General features: G+C 38.2%; 2 protein-coding genes across 15 annotated transcripts in view; one reads left to right on the plus strand and one right to left on the minus strand.

Moving 5' to 3' along the window:
• Positions 1 to 7,742, minus strand: part of DNAJB4 (DnaJ heat shock protein family (Hsp40) member B4) — a 37,760-nt gene extending 30,018 nt beyond the window's left edge. Inside the window, exon 1 of one of the 3 annotated variants that reach the window (XM_030825150.1) lies at positions 7,283 to 7,742. The gene's annotated coding sequence lies outside the window, so the exon portion shown is untranslated. The remainder of the gene's footprint in view (positions 1 to 7,282) is intronic. The other 2 variants (XM_030825149.1, XM_030825148.1) reach the window with 2 other exon arrangements.
• The window catches only part of FUBP1 (far upstream element binding protein 1), a 35,873-nt gene continuing 18,363 nt past the window's right edge, over positions 7,694 to 25,203 (plus strand). For 7 of the 12 annotated variants that reach the window (XR_004032732.1, XR_004032736.1, XR_004032733.1 and 4 more), the window contains exons 1-15: positions 7,694 to 8,015; positions 16,844 to 16,934; positions 17,746 to 17,808; positions 18,625 to 18,663; positions 19,157 to 19,196; positions 19,724 to 19,776; positions 19,875 to 19,946; positions 20,075 to 20,132; positions 21,645 to 21,807; positions 21,908 to 22,006; positions 22,131 to 22,232; positions 22,522 to 22,624; positions 22,716 to 22,816; positions 23,169 to 23,310; positions 23,943 to 24,103. Coding sequence is in view for 5 of the 12 variants with exons in the window: in XM_030825143.1 (XP_030681003.1) it covers positions 7,896 to 8,015; positions 16,844 to 16,934; positions 17,746 to 17,808; positions 18,625 to 18,663; positions 19,157 to 19,196; positions 19,724 to 19,776; positions 19,875 to 19,946; positions 20,075 to 20,132; positions 21,645 to 21,807; positions 21,908 to 22,006; positions 22,131 to 22,232; positions 22,522 to 22,624; positions 22,716 to 22,816; positions 23,169 to 23,310; positions 23,943 to 24,103 (1,407 nt within the window). In the remaining 7 variants the exon portion in view is untranslated. The remainder of the gene's footprint in view (positions 8,016 to 16,843; positions 16,935 to 17,745; positions 17,809 to 18,624; positions 18,664 to 19,156; positions 19,197 to 19,723; positions 19,777 to 19,874; positions 19,947 to 20,074; positions 20,133 to 21,644; positions 21,808 to 21,907; positions 22,007 to 22,130; positions 22,233 to 22,521; positions 22,625 to 22,715; positions 22,817 to 23,168; positions 23,311 to 23,942; positions 24,104 to 25,203) is intronic. The other 5 variants (XR_004032738.1, XM_030825145.1, XM_030825144.1 and 2 more) reach the window with 4 other exon arrangements.

The raw sequence follows: 25,203 nt of genomic DNA on the forward strand, positions 1-25,203 counted from the left end.
AAACCAATAAGGACACCAAGGTTTTTCAACTTCAGCAAAGAGAGAACAGACTTGCTACTCCCCTCTCTACTAAAATAGAGAGGGGAGAAGGGAGAAACTGAGGAGTTCAATATTGGACATATAAAATAAAGATGCATGGGGCCAGGCACAGTGGCTCAAACTGGTCATCTCAACACTTTGGGAGGCTAAGGCAGGAGGACTGCTTGAGGCCAGGAGTTTGAGACCGGCCTAGGCAACATAGTGAGACCCCCATCTCTACAAAAAATTTAAAAATTAGCCAGGTGTGCTGATGCATGCCTGTAGTCCTAGCTACTCAGGAGGCTGAGGCAGGGGGATCACTTGAGCCCAGGAGCTCAAGGCTGCAATGAGCTAAGTTTGCACCACTGCACTTCAGTTTGGGCGACAGAGATCCTGTCTCTTAAAAAAATAATAAAATAAGATGCATGGAAATTCCAGTAGGCAGTTGGATATGTGAGTCTGGTATTCACAGCAGTCCAGACAAACGAGAAAAGTTTGGGAAGAGTGTGGGTGATATTTGAAACCACGAGACTAGAGGAAATTACTAGAATCATAGATGGGGTAAAAGGGCACAAGGATTGAGTCCTAGCATTCACAAATGCAGTAGTAAGAATAACTATTACTAGGAAAGTGGGGCCTCTCCCTCACCCCTGAGATGAATCCTAATTATTCTAAGCCAGTATAACACTTGATAGAGTAAGCCTGTGACTCAGCTCTGGTCAGGACAAGGTTAATAAGATTGGCAGTTGTGGGCAGGGGTGGAGGGTAAGGATGTTGGTAGCAGAAACTTTCCCCTTCCATTTAACAATCATGACTGCATGACACCTGGAACTGTGGCAACCATTATGCAATCATTAGGGGAGTAAAGTCAAGAAGCTGAGGGTGGTAGAAGGCAAAGATGAAAAAAACATGGGTACCTCATAAATTGTTGAGCTGCTAATCAACCAGCCTTAGAGCCACTCTACCCCTGGATTTTTTGTTATTATTTAAGCCATTTAATATGGGTTTTCATTACTTGTGGTCAAAAGTATCTGGATACAATAATCTCACTTAATTTTCAAAACAATGCTTAGGGTGCCAAAGAGTAAACAAACTCAAAAAAGGTTAAAGAATTTGGCAAGGTCACTGAAGTAGCAAATGGTGATTTGAAGTTCATCTGACTCCAAAGTCTATTTGAACTGATTTAAGAATTGTTGATTTAAAGAATGGACACAACTAAAAGACAAAGGGAAGTGGGAGTTGAGAATTACTGAAGTGACTGGCAAAGAAGGAAAGCCAGCAAGTAAGAGATGGAAAGAAAAGTGTCAAAAGACTAGAGGAATGCAAGAAGTACATTAGGAAACAAACTGACAAGAGGTCATCTTGAGAATATCAGACTTGAAGATTTTTATCGTTTGAGTTGTCTGGATGAAGACTAGATGCAGGCCGTGGCCATAAGTAGTGAGGAAATTGCATTTTGAGTAGTTAAGGATTAATGTAGTAATATTTACTACATGGCACACGTTATTTTATGCACTTGGGATTCAGTGGTACGTGATCTGAGATGAAGTTCCCCGTCTGTAACCTGGCCAGAGGCTTGAAGTCTTTACCCGAAGATATAAACAGAGCACAAGAATCAGGCTGACAATTGGGATGACAATGACTCACATTCATGAGCTTGTTTCAAATAATTTAACATACACTAGGAAATTAAATGTTTAATGAATGAACGATTTATCTGATCATTCAGCTTCTTCCATTCTGACTCTTCAAACCATTGCGTAATTAGCTACAGGCTATTATTGGTTACACTGATACAAATAATTGTCTGAAAACAATAGGGGGTCTCTGCAAAGTGATCCATGGTTTCATTCCACCTTCACTCACTAGCATGCTCAAGACAAGACGGTGAGATATTTGTCTATTTTGTTTACTACTGTATCTCTAGCACTTAGAACAATGCCCAGAATTTTTGTTGAATTGAATAAATGGATTAATTAGGACCTACTAGATGCCAGGCATTATGTTCATCTCGAAGGTAAATAAGATAGCTCCTGCCCTTGACAGTTTACCACTTAAAGGCTCTAACTAAAACCTCTCAATCTTCATTTATATCAAAGTGCATAGTTAACGAGCAAGGTTGTTAAGAATCTAAAGGTAATATCTGTCCTGGATTAAAGGGGTCTAAAGCTTAATATGCACTTAAATTTTTTAAAATTACCATTCTTGCTTGAAAAAATAGTATTTATATTATTGCTACAATTAGATAACCTGGCATAAACAATGATTATGATAAATCATAGAAAAATAGTACCTCCAGATGTTTCTTATAAAAAAAATTAATTCCTTTTTCTTAAGTACATGTCCCTTCAAATTTTTTTTAAATGAAGTGAGAATATCAGTTAATATGAAGCAACATAAAAGAACAAATGGAATCAGAAGGCAAATTCCAAAGAGATCACTGCTATAAATAGAGACATGGAAATGTCAGAACAGAGAAGCAAAGTTCCACTAAAAAACAACAACAAAATTCTTATACCAAATGAGTTTTATATCTTGCACCCACCCACTTCCAGTTAAGGATTTCACTGGCAAAGATCCTTGATCGTTCAATAACCTATTTTCAGAAGGAAATGTTGTCAGTAGACATCCTGATTACAAAAATTAAGATGTTTTTGGTTCTGTACAGATTCTTCTTCCTCTTGTACCTAAGAAGCAGAAAACCTCCAACCCAAACACTGATGCTTCATATAGAAGATAGTTCACAAAATAAAGAGCACTGGATTAGAAATCTAGTCGTGGCTCTGCAATTAATCTTGGCACTTTGTAGAAGGCACTCAGCAATCTGTGTTATGGTTTCCTCCAACATAAAATGAAACAAATGGGCGAGATTACCTTCAAGGTCTTTCCAAGACTGATATTCTAAGAAAAGTTTGTGTGAAACTACCCTTCGGTGCCATCTGGCCTCAAAGGCCATCCACATTCATAATCATATGTAGCTTTGTAGGAAAATGATAGTGGAATAAAGAATTCAACTTGATATTTATTAAACTTTTACCAACATAAAAGCATACTGGGCAAACCAAAGAATAAGACCCGGTCCTTGACCAGCCCTCTTTTAAACAGAGGAGGGGAAAAGGGAGAAGACAAAATTTCTGTATTCATAACATTTACTACAATCTAGCCAGGGAAACAAAATTTAATTCACTTTAATTCCTCAAATATTAAATATGTTTTGTGTAAAAGAGTAGTTTTCAAATCTTGATGAGTAGAATCAACTATGATGCTTACTTTCTGGAAAAAAAAAAAAAAAAAAAAAAAAAAGAAAAAGAAATATAGATTCCCCAAAACATGATTCAGTAGGTCCAGGTAGGGCTCAGGTATCTGCATTTCTAAAAAGCACTCTTGATGACGCTGGTGACCTTTTGTTAAGAAACTCTGCCTAAGTCCAGCTAACAAAAAGTTTGAGTTAGTCCAGTTAAAAGAAAAACTTTCAATTGATTCATGAATAGGACAGGTCCCAATTGAAAGTAGTTCAATGGCTTAGGGCTGAAGGGATAAGAAGGACTTTCACAGGATGAATGCAGGAACAAGGCAAAGAAAACATTTGATTAAAGTGGAGCAACAGCCTGATTTGGACCACTCCAGTGAAAAGTCCCTAGTTAAAGGTTAATTGGCAGTTTCTGATTGGTTAAGACAGTTTACATTGAATTAGGTTTCAGTTTGCTTATGTAGGAACACAGGGCACTGGAGGTACCTCAGTCTAATCACTTCCCATTTAATTATTTTAACAGTTTAAAAAAAGATGTTTCTAGACCCTGAATTCATCTCAAGACTATATACTCGTAACTAGAAACAAACTGCAAGCCATTAAAAATAAGCAAAAGTCGGCCAGACCTTGTACACTTGTGTATTTCAGTGGTTCTCAAATGTGTCTGCACTTTAGGATTAACCCAGGAAGCTTTTACGGATTCAAATATAGACCAATTAAATCAGTTTCTGGAAGTAGGAGTTAGGGCTAACCTTTCTTTCTTTCGTTTTTGAGACAGAATCTCACTCTGTCACCAGGGTGGAGTGCAGTGGTGTGATCTCAGCTCACTGCGACCTCCGCCTCCTGGGTTCAGGCAATTCTCCTGCCTCACCCTCCCGAGTAGCTGGGATTACAGGCGCCCGCCACCATGCCCAGCTAATTTTTGTATTTTTAGTAGAGCCGGGGTTTCACCATGTTGGCCAGGCTGGTTTTGAACTTCTGACCTCAGGTGATCCACCCGCCTAGGCCTCCCAAAGTGCTAGGATTACAGGCATGAGGCACCTCGCCCGGCCTACCTTTCATATTTTTTAAAAGCTCCCTGTAGCCAATGCGGGTAACCACTGAATAAATAAAAGGTCACTGCAATTGGTTAGTCAGGTTGTTTCATGAGAAAAGACTATTTTTAATCTGGATTTTTTTATTTAGCTAAAGATTAATGAAAAAGATAAATGTAACAGAAGACCCGATTATCTAAATATATGATCCAATAGGAAAAGAAACAATAAATGTTTTGACCACAAAAAAAGGGAGAATAAGAACAGTAAATATATGAATTTTAGACATTTTGTTTTTGAGGCAACATGTAAAACCAAAGTTTTGTAGGTAGTTGTAAAGACACAGGTTTGGAAACATCTAGGAAACAAGTATAGGATCAATTTACAGGAAATTACAAGTATATTAGTGCATATTTGTATATAGCAGCTTTACTATAAATTATTATAATGTATGCTATGGAATAAGCTAAACTCAAGAACCGGATAAGGCCAGTTATTTAAGATAGACGCTTTTAGGAGTCCCAAACTTTCAATCTAACATTATTACCTAAAGTAATGGGAAGCTGGGAGTGTTATATCTTACAAGAAAGGTGGAGAGCTCTTTTCTCTAAAAATTAATAATCTATTTCCTATATATTCTATGATGCCCTGTTGTATCTCCCATGATTATAATCAAAGGACAGATCCTGGCAATGTGTGGAGTAACCAAATACTCCATTAATATTCAAAGAGGCCTTTTGTATAATACAGTAAAGATGTTTGTTCTTTTATTAGATTTGAAGAACACTGAAAAGTTTGGAATGACACCTTAGCAACCCCCCAAATATTCCTCCCAGCTTCAATGAAGAGGTCCTAAAAAGCAGTTTATTTATATTTTCACAAAGAAACTTTGTCTCAAGCATTAATTTTTCCAAAAGATTAAGCTATCAAGAATTTTATTGTGGCCAGGCGCAGTGGCTCACGCCTGTAATCCCAGCACTTTGGGAGGGCAAAGAGGGTGGATCATGAGGTCAGGAGTTCGAGACCAGCCTGGCCAACATGGTGAAACACTGTCTCTACTAAAAATACAAAAATTAGCTGGGTGTAGTGGTGGGTGCCTGTCATCCCAGCTACTCAGGAGGCTGAGGCAGAATTGCTTGAAGCCGGTAGGCAGGGGTTATAGTGAGCCGAGATCATGCCACTGCACTCCAGCCTGGGTGACAGGGTGAGACTCCGTCTCAAAAAAAAAAAAAAAAAAAAATTAATTGGGCATGGTGGTGCACACCTATGATTCCAGCTACTCCAGAGGCTGAGGTGCGAGAATCTCTTGAACCTGGGGGGCTGAGGTTTCAGTGAGCCAAGATCGCGCCACTGCACTCCAGCCTGGGAAACAGAACGAGTATGTAAAAAAAAAAAAAAAAAAAAAAAATTGAGGTCCTTACATATTTTCGATATTCAGTGATAACTAAAATAAATTGCGATATATATAAATTTGTTTTGAGGGTAAATTATAGCACTGTGGTAAATTACATTGATCAAAAGGTCTGATTGTATTGCCTAATTAAAAAAATATGAAAAAATTAAGACATTCTCAAAATACAACTGGAAAATTTCTACCTAGCCGCACACCCAACACTGCTTTTACTCTTTCTATATATTATGATTAAATCTGTAGTCCCGTACGTGCACTGATTTTTCAAATGCAAATCCCACCAAAATTTATAGGGATGGCCATGAACACTGAAAAAGATCATCAGAGCTATAAATGGATACGACTGCCTTAAAAGCTTATTAAAGGGAAATGATGGCTCACCTGCATCTACATTCATATTAACTGCTATTTTGGTGCTTAAGCAAATGAACACATTACTTTTAGGTTTTCAGAAAGAATGCAGCATATATTTTTTTTTTCACAATTACTCTTAAGAGCTGCTGAAAAAGTATTTTTTTAGACCTAACCAAATAAGACAAAATGCCACAAAGTCGAGAAAGCTCATTTTACCTCATTGTTATTTAAATAGAAATAACTTTTGAAAAAAAAAGTCACTGATATACTCAATAATAAGGAGTAAGACTTCTAAAGTATCCTAACGATTCCTGGAGCTTACGACTATTAACACAGTAAATTACATGCCACGATATGTTGGAGAAGGTCTAAAGAAATGTCTGGCATTACTTGGTAACTGAAGTATATAACATAAGATACCGATTTACATATATACACACACATACACACACACACACACACACACACGTATACCTAGTCCTGTGGTGACAATTCAGAATATGATCTTACACACACACACACACACACATATATATACCTAGTCCTGTGATGACAATTCAGAATGTGATCTTACATTTGAGTACCCACGGATGGGGTGGGAGAAACTACGCCTAAGAAGCTACAAAAACTATTTTGGTCAAGAAACAATGCTGTTCTTAATTTAAAAGGCCTTAATAGGCCGGGCGCGGTGCCTCACGCCTATAATCCCAGCATTCTGGGAGGCCGAGGCGGGTGGATCACGAGGTCAGGAGATTGAGACCATCCGGGCTAACACGGTGAAACCCCGTCTCTACTAAAAATGCAAAAAATTAGCCAGAGGTGGTGGCAGGGGACTGTAGTCCCAGCTACTCGGGAGGCTGAGGCAGGAGAATCGCTTGAACCCAGGAGGCGGAGGATGCAGTGAGCCGAGACCGAGCCACTGCACTCCAGCCTGGGCAACAGAGCGAGACTCTCAAAAAAAGAAAAAAAAAACCTTAATAAAAATGGCCATGGACACGTACAAATACTAGGTTACTAAAACTGGCTAACGAAGAACAATCACGTTTTTGGATAAAGAAAAGGGCAGTCATATTTTTAGAGCCTCATCCACATTATTTTAAACAAAAACTTAAAATATGGTAGAGAACTAACAGGCTTCCAGCCAGAACACCCACCCTCGTGATAAAACTCAAAAATCTGACAGGCTGTAAGTAAAATACAGGGACACTTTACTACCCTGAAAATCATGCTGGGTTCCCGCTAGGCCGGGCAGACGTTTTCCGGCAGCATCACCGCGCGGCGTCTCGGACGCGCTTCTCCTGGCGCCCTTCGGGCGGCAGCGCTCTCGAGACACTGTTGCGTCGCCGTCACGCCCGTCGTTGTCACGCCCTTCCTCGCGGACACCGAGAATGACACATGGCGGAAAATTCTACCGCACTACCTCCCTGAGGCAGCGACCGGTAAGAACCTTTTCTTCAGGTTTCCCACCACCCAACCCCAGTCGCAGTCAACTGGCCACTGTCACCCACCACCCTGCAGGAACAATTACCCAGCCTCACCCCAAGAACGCGCGGAGAGGAGGCGCCAAAAGAAAACCTGTTCTCGCGAAATCTTAAACTTAATTCTCGCGAGGCCTCTGTTCCCGTTGTTCTTTCTCAGCCCTAACCTTACACTAGCGCGTTGCCTCGGAAACATCGCGAGATTTTGTTCCTTCAGTCTCCGCCCCTTTACGGCACGATGGTCGCGCAAGAATGTAATAGAGCTTCGACGGCCGCCATTTTCTTTCTTTCTTAGCTGTTAGCTGAGAGGAAGTCTCCGAACAGGCGCCAGCGGCTCTTGTAGTGTAACCATGGCAGACTATTCAACAGTGCCTCCACCCTCTTCTGGCTCAGCTGGTGGCGGTGGTGGCGGCGGTGGTGGTGGAGGAGTTAACGACGCTTTCAAAGATGCACTGCAGAGAGCCCGGCAGGTAAGTGTGGACCGCGCGGCGGAATCCCGAAAGCTCACGGTAATTGGCCGCTGATTCAGTAGGCCGCTACCCTTAAGCGCATGAGGAAGAGGAAAGAGGTGTTCTTCCGGGCTGAAATGTGAAGAGACACGTTTCCCCATGTTGGTAATAACGATTAGAGACCAGAACTCAGTTTTGTGTTCTTGGTGTCTAATCTACTTAGAACCCCGGCGCGTGCTACGCAAAGAGGGCCTGAAGTCTTTCTCCCGCTTCTGCGGCACTCGCGTGTCTCCAGTGAGCTAGTTTAGATGAAGATCCTCTTCCAGGGGATAAAGCGCAGTTAGTTTCACACAATTTAATGGAAGGTTCTGATAATGAGTTTTGGGAAAGAACTAGGGTCTGTCCTGGAGCCATAGCAAGGGAAGGGATTTGTCATTAAAGTAGCCTTTACAGCTCATTTCCGTTCTCTCTCGCAATTAAAACCGCTTTCAGTACCATTCACCTTCACACCTCTACAAGGAAGGGACTTGAAAGCGGTCTTCTGGGCGGGATTTACGTGTCAGTCTGTTCTACCAGTCCGCCCCCCTTATTTCTCAAAATGGCCTCAGGCCCATTATACCAGAAGATTCAATTTGAATCTGCCTCTCTGTTCCGAGTCGTAAACTGACCAGACCTCTTTGTATTACGTAGTGCGTGCATTTGCCCTGAAGGCACCACTTTCCCAGACGAAAGCTGTTAAAATAGTGCGTGTATTCCAGGGAAATAAAACATTTCTTAATTTGAACTTTACATTTTTAGATAGTCCCCTAATACATTCAGAATTTCAAAATGTATGGTGTTGGTATGGATTTGCATGTAAGCAAAAGAATCCTACTCTCTATGACACTATGCATATTGTACTAGGTGCTGGACGATTTTTACTAGTGTTAAGCTAATGATAATTAGAAACCAGTGTTGTGCTGTGTTTTCATTGCATGAGGAGTTCACTTAGTTAACTTTACCGGTACAGTTGAAGGAACATTGAGTCAAAATTAGAATTCATAAAATCCGTTGTAACACATCTAATGTGAACGCATTATAAACATGTACCTGTACTTGTTTATAACCAGAAATATTAGGGGTAGTCAACAAAAGGTCATCATTAATATTAGTTCTGCGGTTTTTTCACGTAATTTAAGAAATTCTGAACATGTTTAGCAACAAGCGTATAACTATGACACTCTGCGTGTTTTATTGGATTGATTTGTAAAACTTAAGGGAACTATTTTAATTACTGGAATCAACTATTTTATTTTACCAGAACCAGCACGTTGGATTAATTAGTATCGCACACTGTGGATAGATACTGGAGTTTTGTTTTGTTTCGTTTTGTTTGAGACGGAGTCTCCCTCTGTCGCCCAGACTGTAGTGCAGTGGTGCGATCTCGTCCCACTGCAACCTCCGCCTCCCGGCTTCAAGCAATTCTTCTGCTTCAGCCTCCCGAGTAGCTGGGATTACAGGCGCCCGCCACCATGCCCGGCTAATTTTTTTTTTTTTTTTTTTTTTTTTTTTTTTTTTTCCAGTAGAGACAAGGTTTCACCATGCTGGCCAGGCTGGTCTCGAACTCCTGACCTCGTGATCCGCCCGTCTTGGCCTCCCAAAGCTGGGATTACAGGCGTGAGCCACTGCGCCTGGCCTTGTTTTTTTTTTGTTTTAATGCATGAATTGTTTCCTACTAAGAAGCTATGATATAGTTCCTTGACCAGATGCAAATGAACAGGATTATCTGATTAATACTTTGATTAACGAGAGCAGACAAAATATGGATATTTCATTCATCCACTTGCTTTATAAGTGTTTATAATAGAGTTTCTATAAGGCAGGCACCTTGTACGGGACGCAAGTTGGGAGGGGATGCCCAGCTTCCTAAGTAAAGGTGATATTTGAGCAAGGCATTATAGAATGAAAGAGAGTTTGGCCAGTAGAGAAAAGAAGCAGCATGCGCAGAGGTATGGGGACTTGAGGGAATGACAAGAACCCAGAAGTGAAGTCACTAGAAGATGGGGGTGGGAGGACGTGAAACGAGGCAAGGAAAGGTACAAGCGGATCCAGATACTGGAAGACCTTGTGTTGCAATGCTTTAATTAAAAATTGGATTTCAGGCCGCGTATGGTGGCTCACGCCTGTAGTCCCAGCACTTTGGGAGGCTGAGGCAGGCAGATCACTTGAAGTCGGAGTTTAAGACCAGCCTGGCCAACAGGGTGAAACCCCGTCTCTACAAAAAATACAAAAAGTAGCCGGGCTTGGTGGCCTGTGCCTGTAGTCCCAGCTGTTTGGGAGGCTGAGACACAAGAATCGCTTCAGCCTGGGAAGTGGAGGTTGCAGTGAGTGGAGATCACGCTGATGCACTCCAGCCTGGGCATAGAGCGAGACCATGTCTCAAAAAAAAAATTGGATTTTATTATTAGGCTAAGCCATAATTTCTTTATACTTTTTAAAATACAGAAATTGTTGGCAAATTGTGAAATTTATTGTCGTATATGCTAATAGATCAATCGTCCTGATGTCTTTGCTGTAATGATTTCTTTATAAAAATGATCTTAAATCTGAGCTTTCTAACTTTAGCTTTTGCCTGGAATTACCCATTACATTTGATGATGTCTCTAAATGTCAGTTGTAGCTGTTACTCTGATGATATAAGTGGAATATACAGAAGCGTACTTAGACAAAAGTTAGGTTAATATCTGAACTACTTCCTCCTTGTGTATTTAAGAGAATATTGACTTAGGTTTCTAGAATCCTCAACTATAAGTTTATTTTCTTTGTCTAGAATACTATGCTGTTTTTGTTTTTGGAAGGAAGAGATATAGGAACAGTTTCCTGCTTTCAAGGAGCTTCAAAGGCTGTAGCAGTAGGGATGCCATTGGTATATTTAGCTGGATAGTTGTTATTCAGAAAAGCAGGACAAGTAATTATGATTCCTGGTCCGTACCTGGTAATGCCAGTAATGTTAACTCTAGCTGGTTGTTGACCTCTGGTCATTTAGTTGCCAGTCTTCTTTTTTTTTTCTAGCTTATTTTTATGTGAAATTTTTAGATTTTTATAATATTCTGAGCTAAATTCAACACAGGGACACCAGATTGCTGCTTTAGTTCAGGGTTTCCAGGCTGTGCACTTAAGAAATTTATTTTTGTGTATTTCAAGCTGTAACTCCAGAGATTGGGATTGTTTGATTGGGTCTTTAGCAGTGGTACTAATAGCAACTTCTGTCTCTAGAACATTAGAAAATTAAAATGTATTTATCTACCGTTTTTTTCCTAGAGGTTATATGAAGGTAGAAATGAATCAGACTAGATGATTAGCTAAGCAAGACTATTAACCCTCATCCCTTCCCCTCTAGACAACTATGAAATTAGTCATTATGTATTCGATCCTTCTTGCACTCTCTTCTCTGACAATTATAAAAGTGATTCAGGCTGCATAATGTTTGAATGAAATGAAAATATAGACTAGAGCTGTTTTTATTTTTTATTACCATCAGTCCCTTCAGTGAAAACTAACATTTGAGCATGATTCTTTTTTTAAATCATTTTGTGACAGTTTAGAAGGCTTGTGATAAGCAAATTATGGTATGGTAATATTTCTAGTGTCCACATTTCTTCACATGTCTGGCATATGGGAACTACTAACTCCATCAGGACCTTGCCTATAATAGGTACTCAACATTTACTGAATTAAATCAATAAACATTTTTGATGAATTAAAGTACAAGTCAGACCTCTGTATCTGTGGGCTCTGCATCTGCAAATTCAGCCAACCATGGATCAAAAATATTAGAAAAATGGAATAACAGTTCAGCAATACGAGTAATACGAATAAAAACAATACAACTATGTACATTGTATCAGGTATTATAAGTAATTTAGAGATGCTTTAAGTATACTGAAGGATTTGTGTAGGTTATATGCAGATACTGTACCATTTTATGTAAGGAACTTGAGCATCTGGATTCTGGTATTTGCATGGTTCCTGGAACCAATCCCCCAGGGATACTGAGGGACTATAGTTGATCATACCACCTGATTTTAGAGATTTTCTGATTCTCAGAAGTTAATTAAGTAAACTACAATAGTCTGTTCTTAACCCCGGAGGATACATTCCAAGAACCTCAGTGAATATCTGAAACCACAGATAGTATTGAATCCAATATATACACGGTAATATTTTTTCCTATACATATGTATCTATAAAGTTCAAATTCTAAATTAGACACAATATTAACGATAATAATAAATTAGAGCAAGACTGGACATAGTGGTTCACGCCTATAATCTTAACACTTAACTTTGACGTTGTCTTTGAAAAGAAATCAGCCAGCCAAGGTGGCTCATGGCTGTAATCCTAGTATTTTGAGAAGTTGAGTCAGGAAGATTGCTTGAGCCCAGGAGTCCAAGACCACCCTAGGCAACATGGTGAAACCCTGTTTCTATAAAAAATACCAAAAAATAGGCTGGGCGCGGTGGTTCATGCCTGTAATCCCAGCACTTTGGGAGGCTGAGGTGGGTGGATCACGAGGTCAAGAGATCGAGACCATCCTGGCTAACATGGTGAAACCCCATCTCTACTAAAAATACAAAAAATTAGCCGGGGGTGGTGGTGGGCGCCTGTAGACCCAGCTACTTGGGAGACTGAGGCAGGAGAATGGCGTGAACTCGGGAGGTGGAGCTTGCAGTGAGCCAAGATCACACCACTGCACTCTAACCTGGGTGACAGAGTGAGACTCTGTCTCAAAAAAAAAAAAAAAAGAAATACCAAAAAATTAGCCAGACATGGTGGTGCGTGCCTGTAGTACCAGCTACCCAGGAGGCTGAGGTAGGAGGATTGCTTGAACTTGGGAGGTCAAGTCTGCAATGTTGACAATGTTGGGTCCTTTACGTAGTTGCATAAGTGAGCCATGATCATGCCACTGCACTACAGCCTTGGGCAACAGCCTGACCCTGTCTCAAAATTTTAATTAAAAGAAAAACAGAACAATTACAACAATACACTGTATTACTGACAAGAAGGGCAAATTTAAAAAAAATTAAACCAATATGCTATAATAAGTTATATGACTGAGGGGACCCTCCCCTACCCCAGAATATCGGATTGTACTATATCATAGGTAACTGAAACCGTGAAGAGCAAAAACTGAAGATAAAGAAAGACTACTGTGTGTTTTAAGTTTCTTTTGAACTCCCAAATTCTTGGATTTCTCACCTCTTGGCTTCCTCAATAGAGGTGAGAGTTGCTAAAGCAGTGAAAACAGGAAAAATAACTTACTCATTCAAGAAGTAGATAATGGTCCAGATGGAAAGCTTGAATTATTTTTGTAAAACTAAAATCAAATAAAGTAGCCAGGCACAGTGGCTTACGCCTGTAATCCCAGCACTTTGGGAGGCTGAGGCGGGTGGATCACTTGAGGTCAGGAGTTCAAGGGCAGCCTGGCCAACAAGGTGAAACCCTGTCTATACTAAAAATACAAAAATTAGCCAAGCGTGGTGGGGGCGCCTGTAGTCCCAGCTACTTGGGAGGCTGAGGAGGGAGAATCGCTTGAACTTGGGGGCGGACGTTGCAGTGAGCCCAGATCACGCCACTGCACTCTAGTCTGGGCAACATCGTGAGACTCCATCTCAAATAATAATAATAATTAAATAAAGTAAAAAGTTTCCCACACTTGATAAATGTCTAATAAAAATTGAATATGTTGAGTTCAAGTACTCTGAAAAAGGAGTTGAATATAGTTGGAGGTTGGTTTTTAGGAATTACTATTTTTCTTAAATTAACTATCCTTGTAGTCACCTAGGAATTGTGTATTTTCTATTGATCTTAGAAAATTGATCAAATCTACAGTTCATTTTGTTTTTTTCAGTTTTTTTTTTTTTTTTTAAGAAATGGGGTCTTGCTGTATTAGTGTTGAACTCCTGGCCTCAACCAGTTCTCCCACCTCAGCTTCTGAAGTAGCTGGGACTGCAGGTGCCACTGAGCCGGGCTCCTTTATTGGTATTTTTATTAAAAGCTTTTCTCTAATGTCTTTGTAACAGTTCTCAATTTTTGAAATGGTGTTACTGGTTCTTTAGTGTGAACTGTCAACTTGCATTTTTTCTTTTCTTTTTTTCTTTTTTGAGATGGAGTCTCGCTCTGTCACCCAGGCTGGAGTGCAGTGATGCGATCTTGGCTCGCTGCAACCTCTGCCTCCCAGGTTCAAGTGATTCTCCTGCCTGAGCCTCCTGAGTAGGTGGGATTACAGGTGCGCACCACTGTGCCTGGCTAATTTTTTTTTTTTTTTGTATTTTTAGTAGAGATGGTGTTTCACCATGTCAGTCAGGCTGATCTCGAACTCCTGAACTTGTGTTCCCCCCCGCCCTGCCTTGGCCTCCCAAAGTGCTGGGATTACAGGCATGAGCCACCGTGCCCGGCCTCAGCTTTCATTTTCATTTGGTTGGTTTTTGAACTATTCAGTGGGTAAGGTTGTATAAATGTCTTTTCTCTGTCTTGGAGTTCAAGGAGTGCTGCTTTGCAAACTCATAGAGTGTTTATAAAAGCTAACTGCAGAAGGTATTCATAGGCTAAACCGTTTCCTATTCTTGGTAGCACCATTTTCTCTGGCCTGAAATACTTTCCTTCTACTATTAGTGCCTGTCACTACCCAGCAGTGTATTTACTTTCCTGAGGAACAATTCAAATGCTAAGTGCTTTAAGACCTAAGGGTAGAAAAGCAGTGTTTTCAGGCATTATTAGGAAAATAAGATTTAAATTAGACACCCGGAAACAAAAACAGGTTTGTAATTGGTAAAGTGAAAGATGGTTAAAGAAGGTTAGATTGACCAAATGACCAAAGCGAGAATTTACCTTTTTTTGGGGGGGGGGGCGGGAGACAGTCGCATGCCGTTGCCCAGGCTGGAGTGCAGTGGCGTGATCTTGGCTCACTGCAACCTCCACTTCCTGGGTTCAAGCATTTTTCCCACCTGAGCCTCCCGAGTAGCTGGGTGGCATGCACCACCACGCTCAGCTAATTTCTTTGTATTTTTAGTAGAGACTGGATTTCTCCAAGTTGGTCAGGCTGGGCTCGAACTCCTGATCTCAGTGATCTGCCCTCCTTGGCCTCCCAAAATGCTGGGATTAAAGGTTGAGAGTGTACCTTTTTTTAATCGAGCAATCTAGTACTTGATCCTAATATTCTTTGTGGTTAGGTGTTTGCATTTTTAGATGAGGAAAAGGGAAATCTAGGAGTCCTAGGAAATACAGTTGGTATATGGGAACTGATACATAATTAGACTTAAGTGATCCATGTTGAATTTATGACTTAAGCACTTAACTATAATCTTAACCTCTCCAGTTGTCTGATGAGGTTAGTATGTGGGAACTGATACATAATTAGACTTAAGTGATCCATGTTGAATTTATGACTTAAGTGCTTAACTATAATTTTACCCTCTCCAGTTGTCTGATGATAATAAAAACTTGAAGCAGTTATCCATATGGGGATCTCTTTGGGGAATCCCAGTCACCAAAAGTTAGGTTTTCTTTGATATTTTTTCATGGAAGATTTCAAATATACTCAACATTGAAAGAACTATATAATAAATTCTCATGAGTCCATCACACATCTTCAATAATGAATGTACAGAATTGCAGTGTGGCGCTTGGCCTATTGCTGACCACTCAGCAATGTGGCAGAACCACTCTGTGATTCCCCATGGAAATGGGAACTACTTCAGTTCTCCTTTTATAGAAAAATTCAGTAAATATCTGCTGATTGTGCCCTACTTGTGACTTGAAGCCAGGTTTTTTGGTTTTTGGTTTTTGGTTTTTTTAACAGTCTTGCTCTGTCACCCAAGAGGGGCGTGATATTGGTGCACTGCAGCCTCCACCTCCTGGGTTCAAGTGATTCTTGTGCCTCAGCCTCCCGAGTAGCTGGGACTATGGGCGTGCACCACCACACCTGGCTAATTTTTGTATTTAGTAGAGATGGCGTTTCATCATGTTGCCCAGGCTGCTCTCGAACTCCTGAGCTCAAGCAATCTAACCCCCCTCCACCTCCCAAAGTGCTAAGATTACAGGCATGAGCCACCATGCCAGCAAAGCTGGGTATTTCTTAAATTGGTTCAGTCAGGTGCAATAAATTATTTGCCCTACTCTAAAATTTAAAAGTCTTCTAAGAGAATTAGGGTTTTGCAGCTGAGGTTTTTTTAAGACTTGAGCGCTCCGGACTCCTGCATATATCCTTAGAACAACATTGTCCAATAGAAGTACAATGTGAGCCACATGTTTTGTTTAACCCAGCATATCCAAAATATTACCCCTTTGCATGTGCTTAGTATAAAAATTTAAGATGATTTATATTCCAGGTTTTCAATATTCAGTGAGTAATTTTACACTTAGAGCAAGTGTCATTTCAGACTAGTCACATTTCAAGTACTCAATAACCACATATGGCTAGTGGCTACCTTACTAGATAGCATAGCCTTTGAGTCCCACAAAGTGTTCACATTCTATGTGTTTACACACATCTTTTGAAGTGTCATGACAGAGCCAGGTAGGATCCAGATTTTCTTTAAATCTGATCTCTCTTACGGATTCCTAGTTGATTACTTCTTTGTTGCTTCTTATAGGGATGTATCAGAAGCTTAATAATCTCATGGTTATTAGGTTAACCGCCTGAAGTATTAATGGTAGCAATAAATTGAACTATAATTTTAATTTTTCAAGTAAATTTTCTAATGTGATACTACATATTTCACATATACATGTATCGGGAAGTAAATGGGGGGAATTTAGTAATGAATAGTATATAACAGTTTGTGATGGTATTTTTCTTTTTTTTTTAGATTGCAGCAAAAATTGGAGGTGATGCAGGGACATCACTGAATTCAAATGACTATGGTTATGGGGGACAAAAAAGACCTTTAGAAGATGGAGGTAAGTTATACTCTTAAGTATTTTAAATTGTTTTTCAGAGTGTTTAGTTGAAGTGATTCTCGGTATTTTTCTGTCATTTTATTGAGATACTACTTTTATTATAAGGTTGTTAAAATTGTAAACTGTATATTGGCCTAAAAGGGGGGAAAGAGAACTAGACAAGGTAAGTAAAATTTGAGTCAACCAGAAAGTTTTGTCTTACTAGAAAACAGTTTATTTTCCCTCTTTTAGGATTGTGCCATATTGAGAGTTTGCACAGACGTCTTGTTAATAATATCAAAAAATATATATAAAAATTGCTTAGAAGACACTTCACTGGTTTTACTCATACGTGAATGGATTTTAATATGCTGTGTTTTCGTCATTTTTCTATTTCCAATTGCACCTTAAAGGTTGAAATTCCTATAGTTTGCTACTCTAGTGTGTTGCAGGTTATACCTTTTTTTTTTTTAATGTTGTTTGCTTTTAGTACTTTTGTGTTTCACGTTTAGCTTTAAACCTGTGGATTTACAGTGCTTTGTATTTTTAAAAATCATAATCGTTGAAGCTTCTGAACTTAGAAGTCTGCATGTATTTTTTGTTTTAGGTTTGATATGTGAGTTTTGATACATTTTCTTTTTACCCTTTTTTTTTAAAGGGAGGATTCTCACTGAGGCTATAGAATGTATTTGTAGCTTTTGACCAGGAGAACTTGGTTTCCTTTTATTTAAGTGTCTTTCATATTTATAGTGAGGTTTTTAATGTAGAAAAAAAATGAGCTAATGATGCTTCAGATGTTGTATGTAATGTATTCTTTTTATTTTATGTGTAGATGGCTCTTGGACAAGTCCGAGCAGTACAACACACTGGGAGGGAATGCCCTCTCCTTTTAAAGGCAGGAATTTTTATTTATTACCTGTGTTCAGTATGTAAACTTGAAATAAACCAGTAGATTCTTAAATGGACACAAATATTTCTTGGATTATGTGTCTGAATTTTTGCTGCACAACATTCTGATGTTTAATCGTTTAAGTTTGAAGGGGGGAGGAGAATGTAGTACTTTGAGCCATAGGTTGTCTGTTCCAAGGTATGCATTGTATTCATCTGTGTAATGGATTTAGATGAAGGTAGTCATGTAGTTGCTTTGAGATTCTATTTTTTTTTTTTGCTAAAGTTTTATGCAGTGAAATGTTTGTTTATAAATAATAGAACAGTTTAGGTTGAGATTGCCTTGTAATGTTGTGGGGGGTTTTTTTGTTTTATTTTTTGGGGCATAGCTTTGTGGTCACTGTCAGATACACTCAACTTTTAATATGTCAGATTTTTGTAGTTTGATAGGCTTTTCTCCCCCCAGTCTTCAGTTCCTGAGGTGGAAGCATCATTAGCCTTTAGCACGTGATATTTTGCCAGTAATGGACCTAAAGTACTTTGTCTTGTATCATTCTAATGTGCTTAACATACGTTAAGGTCAGTGATTTGTTAAGAATCAGATAACTATTTTAATGTCTGTGCATCTTTTGAACGTGAAGAGAATGAAGTATCGTTTCTTTTTTAGATTACTGAGTTTGGGTTGAATTTTGACAGTTTTGGTTCAAATGATAAACCATACCTTCAGATATTTCAATAAATGTTTACATTATTTATTCTTGTTTGGGAGGGGAGAAGCTTTGTACTTAATTGGCAAAAAATTAAAAGACACTTAATTTTGCAGATCAACCAGATGCTAAGAAAGTTGCTCCTCAAAATGACTGTAAGTATTCCTTTTAAACTGGGTCAAAAGCTAAAGTAATAATTTCAGTATTAAGATTTTGTTCATATTATTGCGTATCTTTGAAATTAATTGGTTTATAAGTATTTTGGATCAGCTAGCTTGAATTTCTTTGTAAATATATACCTTTTTCTCTTATTTTACAATCTGTCCCATTAGTTGTGGCCAGGTATATATAAGGATTGGTTACTGAATTATTTTACATATTTAACAACTCCAGTTCTTGATCTATACTTGTACAACTTGAAAAAGGAAATTATTTTGTTCTGTACCATTGCCAATATAATGTCTTCCCTTTCATTGGCTCTCTTGCCCCTGTCAATGCCAATATAAATATTCTGTAAAAAATTTGACTCTCTTCAAGGTGTTGTCTGTGCATTAGGGAGAGATTTTTGAATGTTTGATGTGATTGTGTTGTTAAATATATAAGTAAATTTAAATTTTGAATTTTCGTTTTTATTTAATTTTTTGATAGCTTTTGGAACACAGTTACCACCGATGCATCAGCAGCAAAGGTATAGTCATAAGATTTTCAAAAAGTACTCTGCAAGTTTTGGTTGAGCTGTATGTAAAAACACAACCACATTGGTGTATATTGAATATGCGTCTGTGTGTATTTTTTGGTGTACCTAGTTCATATCACTCCCCTTGGGAATGTACCATAAAGTGATGATTTTTCTTTTGAGTGAGAAAAACTTGTGATTTGGAGAGATAGGTGGAATTAACCACATTTTAGAAGATGAGGGGTGAATTAGAGTAACTATTAAGATGACATTCTCTAACCTCCACTCCAACTTCTTCACAGTTCATGCCTTCAGACTGTTCCATTCATCATCCCTTCTTCACTTGATGTGTCATCTTAAAATTCTTAATTTAACTACTCAAGTAATAAGACCATATTTTTTGACATGAGTCTGAGCCTAGAACCTTAGTTGAAGCCATTGGGAGACATTAGACTTCCATTTTTATTAATAGATTATCTTTTATTTGTAAACAAAGTGTCTTTCGTTGAAGGAAAATGGTGCTTTCTGTTATTTCTTAGCAGATCTGTAATGACAGAAGAATACAAAGTTCCAGATGGAATGGTTGGATTTAGTAAGTAACTTGATTTTTAAAGTTTTGAAAACATGATCAAAACATACTTCAGACTCTTCCAACCAAAAAAAAAAAAAAATTTTTTTTTTTCTGACTAGTAATTGGCAGAGGAGGTGAACAGATCTCACGCATACAACAGGAATCTGGATGCAAAATACAGATAGCTCCTGGTAATGTTATATTTTCTTGGTATTTTCAGAGTGACTAGAAAACTAGCTTTTTTTTTTTTTAAGGTTTCTAGTAATAATGCTACCTTTAATCTTTTGACCTGAAGTTTTCTTTTTGTTTTAAATTGTAGACAGTGGTGGCCTTCCAGAAAGGTCCTGTATGTTAACTGGAACACCTGAATCTGTCCAGTAAGTTTGAAAAATCTTAAAAATCTACTTAAGTAACAACAGGAGAACTCTTTGAATTTTGTCTCTTCTCTTTGTTACTGCTTTATTTTACATTATTGTTTCGCTGCCGCCTTCCCTCAAAGTCCTCTAACTCCTTTGAAGTTTATGCCTCATGCCTTTCTCAGGTAGGGTTCATCATCTGAATCATTAAACACAGAAAATGATTAAAACGACTTCATATCTACTCCAGTCTCTACTTGTAAAGCCAGGTGTAGCCTGGAGAAGAATGCACAGTCAGGTTGACTGGTGACACCTAAAACTCAGACATTAAGCTCAAGTGGACTGTTGTGTTGCCTGCATTTCCCTAGTTCCATTCACTTTTCCACTCCTCTGCAAGGCTTTTTAATACTGTATTTCCCCACCTCCAAATCTTCAGCATCTAACCCCACCTCTCTCCCACTTAAGCTTATTTACTGAGAAAATGGAAGCCAATGATAAGAAGCTTTTCTTTTTCCCTACCACTAAACCTACCAGCCTTCATTTTTTCTCTGTTCACGTAGTACCCAGGTAATTGCTTTCCTTTGTGTTCATGTGCCTAAAGCCAGCCCTTTCTTCCTACTGAAGGTTCAGCCTGCATTTGTACTTTCTGCTGCATTACTAGTTCCCCCTCTTTACTAGATTTTTTCTTTTCTTTTCTTTTCTTTTTTTTTTTTTTTTGAGACGAAGTCTTGCTCTGTTGCCAGGCTGGAGTGCAGGGGCACGATCTCGGCTCACTGCAACCTCTGTCTCCCAAGTTCAAAGGATTCTCCTGCCTCAGCCTCCCGAGTAGCTGGGACTACAGGTGCATGCCACCACACCCAGCTAATTTTTGTATTTTTTTTAGTAGAGACAGGGTTTCACCATGTTGGCTGGGATGGTCTCGATCTCTTGACCTCGTGATCCACCCACCTCGGCCTCCCAAAGTCCTGGGATTACAGGCGTGAGCCACTTCCCCCCAGCCTGATTTTCTTTATAGCACTTTCCAAATAATGCGTTATTCATTTGACATGTTATTTTTACTTATTTAATGAAATGAAGCCACTCTAGCAGGAACCCTGTCTGTTTCTTTGAGTGCTATTACCCGATTATCTAGAATAGCACCTGCACATAGTTGATATTTAAATATTTGTTGAATGAATAATTGTAGCATATGAGTAAGCAAAATGGTAGTTTAAAAATGTAAATAAATCATTTAGTTCTTGGAAGAATCAGTTTAATTCTGAGACAACTTTAGCATTAGAGTTCTTTCTTGGAAATTTTGGGCTATTCTTAAAAATTGTATATCTAGAAAATATTTTTGCATAATCTCTCAATCTTTGACCCTTGATAGCATTTTCTTTCAGTTAAAAGTAAAAGCATTGTTAAAGTTAGCATCAAGGCACCTAATCCTGAATTGGGATAGGAGGAGTACTTGGTTATATTGTTTTATATTTCTCTATTTGAATAAGCTTGGGTATGCTACAACTTACTATTTAAATATTAATTTGTTAACAGGTCAGCAAAACGGTTACTGGACCAGATTGTTGAAAAAGGAAGACCAGCTCCTGGCTTCCATCATGGCGATGGACCGGGAAATGCAGTTCAAGAAATCATGATTCCAGCTAGCAAGGCAGGATTGGTTATTGGAAAGGGGGGAGAAACTATTAAACAGCTTCAGGTATTGTTATGGTTGTGAAATGGCTACTTTTGATCTGCTTTGATGCCCATTTTTGTCCACTCCCTTTTGTTAATATATATTATTTCTATGATTGTAACAGGAACGGGCTGGAGTTAAAATGGTTATGATTCAAGATGGGCCGCAAAACACTGGTGCTGACAAACCTCTTAGGATTACAGGAGACCCATATAAAGTTCAAGTAAACTTAACTTTATACTTTATAAAGAAAGAGTTTGGGTTGAATGGGGTTGGGCAAAATATGCATGAATAATTAAAATGTTTTGAGACATGCTTTCTAAATTAGCTAACTTTTTCTGCTTTAGCAAGCCAAGGAAATGGTGTTAGAGTTAATTCGTGATCAAGGTGGTTTCAGAGAAGTTCGGAATGAGTATGGGTCAAGAATAGGAGGAAATGAAGGGATAGATGTAAGTAAAAATACCCATTCAGAAATGGTTGTATGCTAATTCATAAATATAATAGTGTTTTCTGTTTTGTGTTAAGTAGCTCTAACATTGTTATCCTTTTATTTCACCTTTATACTTTACAGAATTCTATATTTTATATCTTGTTACCCTATTTGCTATAAATATAGAATTATATGTACTTTTATGATTTGAGGCAGATTTTCAGGAAATGATGCTTTTTTTAAATACTTTTTTTTACTTTAAACCCTGAGAAGCTAGCTTTCTTAATACTTAGTCTTTTTTACATAAGGTCCCCATTCCAAGATTTGCTGTTGGCATTGTAATAGGAAGAAATGGAGAGATGATCAAAAAAATACAAAATGATGCTGGTGTTCGCATTCAGTTTAAGCCAGGTGAGCACATGTAATAATCTTGTAAGTGCTGGCAGCAGTGAGTTTTGACATACATTTATTGTTTAATTAATTTTGTTTCTTTGTTTTGAAGATGATGGGACAACACCAGAGAGGATAGCACAAATAACAGGACCTCCAGACCGATGTCAACATGCTGCAGAAATTATTACAGACCTTCTTCGAAGTGTTCAGGTTTGATAGAAAGTTAACATTTTCATTTTTTGTTTTTATGGAAAAGTATTTTCCTTCATGAAATCTGAATTTTCCTCTATATCAGAGTCTGCTTGATGATGCTTTATTAATAGAGAAAGTTTAAATTGCTTTAAGGTAAAGATCTTGGAGCAGGAAGAACTACTACCTTAAGTGCTACCTTATTTACTCTTGTATTTTAAAAAATGTTATTGCTTATGATTATTAGGGCCAGTTCATCTCTACATTTCTGGTTCAGGTATATGAGAGCTGGGAAAAATAAACGTAATAATTTTATCACGAAACAAAAGTATTTCTGTGCTGACTCTTCGTTCTTGTCTTTGCCTTTCTATAGGCTGGTAATCCTGGTGGACCTGGACCTGGTGGTCGAGGAAGAGGTAGAGGTCAAGGCAACTGGAACATGGGACCACCTGGTGGACTACAGGAATTTAATTTTATTGTGCCAACTGGGAAGACTGGATTAATAATAGGAAAAGGCAATGTATTTTAAACTCTTAATGTTTTGACACATTATTCGTTTTTCTGGACACTTTCTGTTGCTGTTGTAAACAAGTGGCAATGCTTTTTCTCTGACTGTATTTTAGTAGAAAACCATTCTTATGTTAATATGTAACAAGTAAAACATAAATGAGGGATCGCATGTATATTTATAAAAAGAGCAGATTTTAATCTTACTAGCTTCTAGAGAAAGCGAACTAAGAGATAATTATTAGCATAAGAAATGTCTTTTGACCCAAAAAGTGGTTTGAGTGTTTTTGTTTGTGCATTTTGTTTTTTCCTGACTCATATTTTAAAAATTCGAATGTTTATAAGTGTATTAGTTTATATTTACACTGCTTTTAAAAGCAGTTTATTCAAGTATTTTATTATAATCACATTAAGGTTATGTTTAAACATACTAAATAAATGTATTTTAAGAGAAGCATGAAATGCTTCCTAAAATTTGATTTACAGTGTAGAATATTAAATGAAAAATCTTAATACAATATTGTCAGGATACTGACCAAACCATATTTTTAATGGCCCATTTAATTGTGACCATTTTCTTCTAAATAGCTCCTAGTACACCCTTGAAACCTTCAGAGAAATTACTGTCTTTTGATTTTAGGAGGTGAAACCATAAAAAGCATAAGCCAACAGTCTGGTGCAAGAATAGAACTTCAGAGAAATCCTCCACCAAATGCAGATCCTAATATGAAGTTATTTACAATTCGTGGCACTCCACAACAGATAGACTATGCTCGGCAACTCATAGAAGAAAAGATTGGTGTGAGTATACTTTAAACTTTTAATTGTTAGTGTAGACCCTTAGACTGTAGTTAAATTAAGATGTTTATTCAAATACATCAAAGGAAAATGTATCATTACTAGTCTGCATTTATAGATTTCATGATACGTATAATAGATACAACGTGAAGATTTTCCAGCAATGAAAATAACCTAATTAAATGTTTAGTTACAGGTTTTGAGAACAACCTTACATTTGGGTATGGCTAGATAAGAGGAGGGTAGTGTTAACCTGCAGGCATGATATTAGTGTTGGTGTAGGATTGCGGAACATACTTGAAGGACATAGTTAACGGTAATTCATTGTTTATTAAGATTTTACTCTACTGAACCCCAGCAAGGCAAACAAGATAAATCAAATGCATCTCCCGCTCTACAGTAGAAATTCATAAATCCTAGCTTTTGGACTGGCTCACAGATTATCTGGGGGTATTAACATGTAGACTATTTGGGTGCTTCCCACTCCTACACAATATACAGAGACAGGCCTGACTCAAAATGTCTGGGATAGGGCCCAGCATCTAATTTTACATAGATGTTTGGGTGATTCTGGTGCACAGACAAATTTGGAAATTTTTTTTCCAGGAAAGTTTTCTGTTAGAACAAAAAAGTATGAAAAGCTTTGACTGCTTTTTTGTAAATGAGGCAGACAATGTCTTACTGGAGTTTTTAACACAAAGTGTGCAGGGAGCATCTTAAATTATTAGAATTTCCTAGGAAAAATTATTTTTGGTGTTTGCCATGCTGTGAATGGGGTGCGTGCAAAACAAGGTTGACACTGTTTCTGTCTACTTGGGAAGACAAAAATAGATGTACAAAAGACGCTTAAGGAACATCTTACAAAATGTACACAAACATTGTAAGTTCTGTTGTATGGATAGTTTAATTGTTCAAAAAATGAAGAAGATGTTTGTGGAGTAATGATAGAGGTTGATGCCATGGCAAAAAAATGAATAGCACAACTTGGTTTTTGATTGTACAATATTAGCCTCACATGCATAGATCAGGATTTCTGTTGGATTCATGGAAAAACAAGATAGATTGTTTTAGAGAAGCAGTTTGGTGTGGTGATTAAGAGCATG

This window comes from Nomascus leucogenys, chromosome 12 (assembly GCF_006542625.1).
Source record: "Nomascus leucogenys isolate Asia chromosome 12, Asia_NLE_v1, whole genome shotgun sequence".
In the NCBI taxonomy this organism is placed as follows: Eukaryota; Metazoa; Chordata; class Mammalia; order Primates; family Hylobatidae; genus Nomascus; species Nomascus leucogenys.